The sequence below is a fragment of the Phanerochaete carnosa genome (genome assembly GCF_000300595.1).
Source record: "Phanerochaete carnosa HHB-10118-sp unplaced genomic scaffold PHACAscaffold_9, whole genome shotgun sequence".
Lineage (NCBI taxonomy): Eukaryota > Fungi > Basidiomycota > Agaricomycetes > Polyporales > Phanerochaetaceae > Phanerochaete > Phanerochaete carnosa.
Genome location: NW_006767636.1, coordinates 364,041 through 372,154, shown reverse-complemented (window position 1 = coordinate 372,154; position 8,114 = coordinate 364,041). Strand labels below are relative to the sequence as shown.

General features: G+C 52.1%; 4 protein-coding genes across 4 annotated transcripts; 1 reads left to right on the top strand and 3 right to left on the bottom strand.

The window, feature by feature from the left end:
- Positions 1-128: 128 nt before the first annotated feature.
- On the bottom strand, positions 129-1,269 carry PHACADRAFT_212228 (uncharacterized protein). The gene is made up of 4 exons (XM_007399336.1): positions 788-1,269; positions 725-730; positions 492-671; positions 129-437 (listed from the first exon to the last, which is right to left on the bottom strand). The coding sequence occupies exons 1-4, from the start codon at positions 981-983 to the stop codon at positions 274-276; spliced, it is 546 nt and encodes a 181-aa protein (XP_007399398.1). The 5' UTR covers positions 984-1,269; the 3' UTR covers positions 129-273.
- A 3-nt stretch (positions 1,270-1,272) lies between these two features.
- PHACADRAFT_150098 (uncharacterized protein) lies at positions 1,273-1,847 on the bottom strand. The gene is made up of 3 exons (XM_007399335.1): positions 1,763-1,847; positions 1,552-1,715; positions 1,273-1,505 (listed from the first exon to the last, which is right to left on the bottom strand). Exons 1-3 carry the CDS (start codon positions 1,802-1,804, stop codon positions 1,283-1,285), a joined length of 429 nt encoding a protein of 142 aa, XP_007399397.1. The 5' UTR covers positions 1,805-1,847; the 3' UTR covers positions 1,273-1,282.
- Positions 1,848-1,880: 33 nt separating this feature from the next.
- PHACADRAFT_150099 (uncharacterized protein) lies at positions 1,881-4,300 on the bottom strand. The gene is made up of 10 exons (XM_007399334.1): positions 4,134-4,300; positions 3,763-4,075; positions 3,677-3,711; positions 3,582-3,616; positions 3,411-3,530; positions 3,260-3,360; positions 2,945-3,211; positions 2,522-2,887; positions 2,098-2,474; positions 1,881-2,032 (listed from the first exon to the last, which is right to left on the bottom strand). Exons 1-8 carry the CDS (start codon positions 4,267-4,269, stop codon positions 2,791-2,793), a joined length of 1,104 nt encoding a protein of 367 aa, XP_007399396.1. The 5' UTR covers positions 4,270-4,300; the 3' UTR covers positions 1,881-2,032; positions 2,098-2,474; positions 2,522-2,790.
- A 98-nt stretch (positions 4,301-4,398) lies between these two features.
- Positions 4,399-7,632, top strand: PHACADRAFT_261815 (uncharacterized protein). The gene has a single exon (XM_007399333.1). The coding sequence runs from the start codon at positions 4,674-4,676 to the stop codon at positions 5,826-5,828; it is 1,155 nt and encodes a 384-aa protein (XP_007399395.1). The 5' UTR covers positions 4,399-4,673; the 3' UTR covers positions 5,829-7,632.
- Positions 7,633-8,114: the final 482 nt, after the last annotated feature.

Sequence of the window (8,114 nt, the reverse complement as noted above, 5' to 3'; positions counted from 1 at the left end):
GCAAATGGTTGATTTTGGAAGCTCCGAAGCGTAAGACCACTTGAGAAGCATGAGTCGGATCGCTGAAGTTGGTATTGACAAACTAACCAGAAGGGACGAAATTTCGCACTGGAGACCGTTCCACCACAGGCGCGCAGACTCAGAAGAATGTGATGTCAAACTGACAAACGATAAATCTGCTCCGTCTATGCGCGCTATTCGGAGTCGAAGGACGGGTTGGAAGAGCAGTGAGCTCAGTGATGTACATAGTGCGAGTGGGCAGTGTTTGGAACCTCAGAGCTGCCATTTACGATCGGCTACAGACAGAGATCGATTGCGTCGGGTGTATATGGCGCGTAGCAGGAGGACAATGACAGCTCCAGCAAGGAGGAAGGCAGCGTTCGTGAAATGTCCCGTTGGATAGCCTGGGGCCTCAGAGCTCTTGTAGATGTAGATACCTAAGCCCCAGTCAATCTTCTAACAGCAAAACCCTGACTCTGACTCTGACGTACCGACAATCTGGCCTGCTTGACCAATAGAGATATTCAGTGGCAAAGCAAGCATGGTGGCGTCGGTGCTTCGGAGGTTCGCAGTGAGCCAGCTGAGAAGGAGAGGCTGGATGGCAAACGTGAAGGGGACGGCGACACAGAGCAGTCCATACCGGGCCTTGAATGCATGTGAAGGGAGTACACCTACGCACACAGTAAGTCCATGACCAGGCTCATAAAAGGCCTCCCGAGCTCACCTTGGACTAGGAAGCATATACCTGAGATGGCCAGACATGCGAAGGCTGCCCAACAACGCATACCTCGCTTGTCTGCCTGCCACGCGATGAAAAGAGTGACGACAAACGCAATGGCGTACGGTGGAACGGTGAAGAGCTGCGCCACTAGACCCTCGAATCCAAGGCCTGACACGATGGTGGGAGTGAAGAGCGAGATGCTCGAGAATGCCACTGAGTACGAGATGCTCAACGCGTGGTGCAGATAAAGCCGCCAATCCATGAGGGTCGCCTTCGCCCCAGGCCCATGTCAATTTCTCATAGCCCAGCGACGCGACGCCCTTGATTCGCTTTGCAACGACAGCGCGTTCCTCAGCTGATAGCCAGCTGCTGGCTTCGGGGAAGTTGGGATAGAAGAAATAGACCAGAATTGCGCACAAGCAAGAAGGGGCGCCCTCGAGGATGAAAAGCCAGCGTCATCCTTGCAGACCCTGTACGCCGTCCATATGCCCGATGCCAAAAGCAATGGCCCCACCAAACGCACCCGCTGAGATTCGTTATATCAGATGGCATGCTTCGAATTCAGCCAAGAGCTTTACCTAGCGTCGCGCAGCCTACAATGAACGCCACTCTGAGAGCTCGCTCGTCTTGCTTGTACCAAAACGTCAAGCAGTATACGATACCAGGAAACAGGCCCGCTTCGAAGGCTCCGAGAAGGAAGCGGATACAGACGAGCGCGACAAAGTTCTTCGCGGCTCCCAGGACCATCGTCATCAATCCCCATCCTAGCATCAAGCATGCGATCCTGCCAGCACTTAGTCAACATTTCCACCGCAAATTGAAGGGCATACCAGCGACTTGGGCGAAATTTGTGCAGCATATAGTTTGAAGGGACATCAAATAGCGTGCTGGAAACGATGAAGATCAGAAAGACGACTAAATATTGCTGGTTTGAGATCCGAGTTGTTTGTGCCAGGGAGTCATCTATGTCACTGTTGAGGACTCTTGCGTTTCCCTGCAAAGCTAAGCTCAGATTGCTGCAACGAACTGCGCTTCACTCACGATATTTGAGCGGTCCAAGAAGCAGAGCAGGAAGATGAACATCGACGATGGCAAAAGCCGTGTGTCGATGCGCCACACAACTCTGAGGAACGGACTTAGTACAGTAATTCGGTAGGATCACGTACGCATCATACCTCGACTCAGCCATTGTGTCGATGCTGTAAGTTGTCGCATCCTCGACCGATCTCTGCGTGATCGAAGATTTTTCAACGTCTAACGCAGGAGATTTGTAGCACGCAGTGCCCTGTAGACCACGAAACTTAGCAGCTGTGTGAAGATGATAATTAAATCAGCCCGACCGTTGCCATGATAGCTAGTACAAGTGCACTGACCTAGCGGTAACTACAACTCAGCTGGCTTATAAGCAAGCCGTGCCGTAGACGGAGCTTGAGTCTGGCATCTCATCGATTCTATAATCTCCCCCTTGTGACCAGATGGTGAGAGTCTCGAAGCCTGCAATAACCAATGAAAGGGAAATTCCCCACGGTCGCACACTGCATCAGTCTAGCTGTCAAGAATGCAACAGTGCATGATGATACGTCGGGTATCTGGGCTTCGAGCCTTCGTCGTGGAGATTGGATACGGCAGTGGGAGAAAAGAATGAAATGCGCGAGAACGACTGCGATGTCGAGATATGGACGGGATACTGCCCCGTTCTCTCCCACTGCGCTGGGTAACTGCAAAAACCAGGCAGTATCTGTACCGCCATAAACTGCACAATCACTTAGCTAAGTGCATCTGAATAGGAGAACAACTCACATGGAAGAAGCTAGTCGATCAAGAGGAGAACGATCATGGCAATGTCCAGGGAGTGATTACGGGTGGAAGACCTGGATAAGAACTCTTGTGAGATGTAAGGATACTAGGTGAGGTCTTAGCTACTAGTCCGATGACAGGAAAGCCTGAGTACGCATGTGGACTTGCGGGACATGCATATGGACTTATAAGAAAAGTTCGTGAGAAGTGGATACAACAAAAGCTGGGTACATCTGGGGTATAATGCGGGGTATCAAGTGGGTATCAGGCTGCTATGAAACTTTGTCGGCGTCGACGAGTTCAGTCGCCAAGCGTACGAGCAGCTCGTCGGCTTGGGGATTGCGAGGGAAATTCACTCCATCGCCAGCACTGTCAAGCAGAAAATCAGGACTTCAACAAGTTATTCATCATCTGCGGGATGCTCACCCCCCTCCACCGAAGAGAATACGGTTAATCCAACCATACGGCTTGTCACAGCCTAGGACTTGTGCCCAGTTCTTCCTCCAGCCAAGATTATATATCTTGATGTAGCCATGTGCGTCGCGAACGAGTCGACGCTGGCTGTACGACAGCTCATGTTCAAGAGGCGGGTCGGAGAGGTGAGGATGATCGGCGGCATGTTGTGGCGATAACGGGGGAAGTTGGCGTAGAAGGAAGAAAGGCGAGAGGTGCTCAATAGTGGTTTGATTCGTGCTATAGAAATGTCAGGAGGGCTGCGTACCGTAAGAGAAACCCGCTTACGAGACGAGGAAGATGTGGTAGATGACAAATGGGCCAAGAACCATGGTGAAGACAATCCCAGCCAAACCAAGAGACATCTCGTGTAGAGGGGTAATTTCGTCCTGCAAACAGTCACGAGATTTCATCTAGAACATGAGATGGCGGGACTTACGATTGTCAAAGGGTTCGTGAAGGCATAATATGTGGCAGACACGGATACACAGGCAAAATAGAGGGAAAGGAGAGTGATACATGTAATGAAATGAAGGAATGAGGTATAGTTTCGGTGACCCTGCAGATGAAAGTAGGTGTAGGAAGTTACACGCGGGGCGAGTGTACTCACGAGGCATTTGTAACCGAGCCACATGCAATGATGATCTAACATTTGAGGTAAGATTTAGTTTTAGTTTTGGATGCGAGCACAAAAATCTTGCGCACCCATCTTTAGAACACAGCGACCGCAATGCGAGCAGCTGTGAACTATGTAAACCGTGGCTCTGACATAGATATCATGGTGGACTCACTGGTGCGTTCGTTCAGGCTTAGGCGCCCAGCATTTACGGCACCACTTGCCTGGGGTATTGTAGTCCAGGTCGTTTGCAAGCAAAGCCTGCGTCAAGTTCATTTCTTCGGGTTCGCTGTTTGTCTTCTGAGCTGATGGTCGGCCGGGGTCGCGTGTAATGATCGTAATAAGAGAGGAGAATGCGAGGAGTGTAAGGGCGTATGTGATACAAAGATGTTGCAAGAATCCCCGTCGGTCGTGCAGTACACCCAGATGGTATCGGGTGAGCACGATAAGCCATGACGGCTGTGGTGCAAGTAGAAATAACACTGTCACTGTAGAAGGCGGGCGTAATGTCAAAATGTACTCCGCAGCGTGAGGTTTGAGGCATACCACAGGTTGGCAGGAGATGGTACCACCTCCGCGGCGGTGCGTCCTTCTCTTCCTCCTCATCGTGCGCGGCAGCATAGCTGGGAGGTGGAATAGACGGCGCCAGGTCGAATTCTAATAATGGTCGGTCTCGCGACATGGCAAGTAAGTGGTCGTAAGGGTACAGGTGCACGCAGCTGTTAATTCCAGAATTACAGCGCCTGCGGGAAATGTTGCTGCTGGAACTGAAGCGCCAGAAGCGGGGCCATCTCGCAGGCGCCTTCATCCGCATCTTCTTCCTTGCTATCACTATGTCCTAGAACTCAAAAATACTTGCACTATCCTACTTTGGGACCATCTGAGGGCAATCTCAAGGCTGCGACGAGGTAGCTTGCGAAATAGGGACCGTCTAATCGCAGGGACACTGGGTTAGGCACGTACGGTTCTCATCCAGCTCCCACTGAGTACTAAGCAAGAACTAGGTTTTTGTTGTTAACCTCGACTACATTGAGTATGGAGAGGTGCCCTCCAGAGATCCATGCACGGATCTTTCAATACTCCTGCATGAACGATGGCACCACGGGCTGTGCCTTGTCCCTCGTATCTCGTTACATTCGCGAAGTATCATACCCGTACCAATGGCAATGCATTAGCCTCGCCGGTTTCAAGCGTGTCCTACAGCTAGCGAGGGAGATGCGAGGAGCGTCGGGCAGAAGACCCATTTACCATCTGTTCCTTTGCGATCGATATTCACCTCCGCCAGATTGTTTTCCGCACCCAGACGATCAGACAGCATACGACCTCGATTTATTGCCCGCTCTGTCCACAATCCTCGAGTACGCCTCGCAAACTCTTGAAACCTTGGTTTTTTTCTCCGATACCTGCTTCTACAACGGCGCGATTGGAGTGCGCCACCTACTCTCGTTCCCGTATCCCCACTTGCGCGAGCTCACCGTCCGAGCCTGCTGCACACCTCGTCAGCTTGCCAGCCCTCGCCCAGGAGATGTACTACCATCTTATACCCCACGCCTCGAGCGACTTCATCTCGCACTGCCTTATCACGGTATGTCGAGCGACAACCTGCAAGCGACGCACAACCTCGTGCACTCGATCTCGCCGACAATCTCACATTTGCGCCTTACGATGCTTGACAAGTGGGGGAGTAGACGAGTAGTCGAAGTTGTGCATGCCGAGCTCGCCGCGGTGGGTATCGTCCCCAGAGTGTTCGACTTACCTCCTCCGGACTGGGACAGCCCTTCGACCGCAATTGCGCTTCCTGTCACCTGGGACCGCCTACTTCCCGACGGTTTGCGCTTCTTTGCAATTCAGCCAAGTCCGACTTCAACGTTCTATTGCTCATGCTGCATGGATTTGCGTGGTGACGTTGATGTCATGCGGATACTGGAACGTATATCTGTCGTCGCCAATAAGGATCGGTTTGCATACATGGACCGGCGTCCGATAGCAGTCAGAAGATGCCACACTGATCCAATGGAGGTGGCCGGCTACGGATATGTGGAGGCTCGAAGTGATTGGGTCGAAAGAGTTGGAGATGGGCACGGTTGTTGGAAACAGAAGGAGATCATCAACCCAGAGGACGAGGACGCCCTCGTGGATGGATACCGTAGAAGCCCTTCTTCGATCGTCTTCATTCCGAAGTCGCCGTCTTCACGGATATCCAAATTACGCAATGCTGTTAAACGTCTGAAAGTGTGGTAGGACAGGTCTATATGTATGACTTCATCGCCACTCTTGTTGTGCTGCTTAATGCATGCTGCTGTATCTTCCACGGACAATCTGCTGTAGCTGTATGTATAGCCTGGTCTCTATTTTGCCTTTCGCATATTTGTCGTCTCATTCAGGACTTCGGACTACCATGTAGTAATATCACTCAAGGGACCTCTAAGCCTTCTCGTCTTCGTTAGCCCAGGAATCAGTATCGTAGTATTGCCTGTGGATTCGGTGCTTAGCGGGATTTATGTATATCTCTACTCAGCCGACTCACGGAGGAAGGTCGAGCTGGGGAGGTGGTCCTTGCCAAGGCTGCCCAGGAGGAGGCATGGGAGAAATGACTTGCATCGGGAACTCCAGTTTGGTATCGTTCCCTATGCCTGGGAAGTCGACCTTTAACTGTGCGCTATACTACAGTGTACGTCAGTAATCTGTATCTCAGGTGTTATATCAATCAGACTCGCCTCTACGCCCAGGGTGTCCGTGCTGAAAGACGGCGGACAATTCAAGACGAACGCTGATCTAAACGTCACCTCCTGCCTCCACTGGCCTTTGTGCTTTTTCTCGTCATGAGAATCAGGTGAAGGGATCCAGACTTTTCGCGCAGCCTGCACTTGGAGACCGTCGTAGAAGTGCGGGTCGTCGCTTTCCCCGAGCCCACCGAGCAGACCGACTGTGCGTTCACCGCCTCCGTTCGTGTGGCCCTGCGCCTTGACAAAAACCCTGGATTCCATCTTGAGCTCGTACTTCTTCGGGTCTTGCGGCGGCTCAGGGAAGATCTCATCTTCCTCTTTGTGATCATCAAACTTCATAGTCTTCGTCACAGTGACGATGCTCAGGGTGACAGGTATGGGCGTCAGAATTGGGAGAACGTCCGTGTCCGGGAAGACGAGCTGTGGGCAATCCGGGTTAGCTTACAAGTTTGCCATATATCTTCGAATAACTCACGGTTGCGTGGACCTGTGAGTAGTCACCCCAGATTCCTCGGCGAATCTCATCCCTTACCTCATAAGTCTTCCAGCCACCGTTCCATCCTGCGCTCAACGCCGACCGCAGCCTCACGCCGCGATCATCGACAGGAAGGACAGGGAAAGACTGTTGAACCCTGCGATCAAAATGAAGGCCATGACGCTCTCCTACCGCCTCGAGGAAATAGCCGACCGTGCCCGACCAATGGACGCCCGAGTACGAGCACGAGGGAGGAAGGTTGACGGGCAGACCGAATCGGAACGGCAGCCTAAGGACATGTGTACCTGGCTGAGGGTACACGGTCGAGCCCTTCTTCCACAGTGAGATATTCGCGCCGCATATCTCGACATGCTGGCGATGGTGGACGTGGCGAGGAGGCTGCCCTGGCATTTGACGAGTAATCTTCCTGTAAGCAGAAGTGAGAGGTGCTGTCAGTACAAAAGTGATTGTGAACTCACGTCGCGATGGAACCTTGTAGTTTGATATGGACCTCTTCGATGTCGTCTTCTACGAGCTTAGGGAAGTAGAGGTCTACAGCACCTTCAACAAACTCTCCCGCGACGTGTAGGCGTGGGTCGAACACGAGATTCACGGCATCGAGCTCGTCCTTGGCCATGATTGGTTCGGTTGTAGTAGCAGAGGGTGTTCAATATGTTGGCGAACATCACTCAAGCCCGTTGTGATTTATACCTGATCGCTGCGGAGGCAGTGTTCGGTCGCCGTCTAGGGGACTACGTGAGGGTTCAAAGACTTGCTGATGGGCTCGTGATCATCAAAGTGGGAGACAGCTGTGAATCAGGGACTGTACTGTTCCCCGCGTCGTCTGTACTACTATGATGGCACCCTGGTTTATAAAAATTGAGCAAATCTGCTTCTTGTAGCTTACCACAACCCCTCTTCGTGAGCGGTTTTGCATAAATCGATGTGCGCACACCTTGACTATGTATTCGCATTTTTTTTGTATTTTATTGAGGTCTTGCAAGAGCTGCGGATCGATTCCGGTGCGCAAAATGGGACCTGCTCCCTCGTTTATTAATTTCGTCACACTAGTGTCACACCAGATGCCGTCGAGTCGTGCTGCTGCCGAGAAGCCGAGCCGTCTTTCCAAGGTCGACCTTAAGTCACGTAGGCACACGCGAGAACATGTATACGGGGGGACCTGGGGCCTGCCAGGTCCTCCCCGGTTTCCCATGCGCATTACTGACAGCCTCCAGTGGCACTGCTGAGCGTAGGATCGTTGCGACTTGCTGTCGAGAGCCCCTCGTTGCCTGCCGTGTCTGAGATCAGGCGGAGTGACAATTTCAT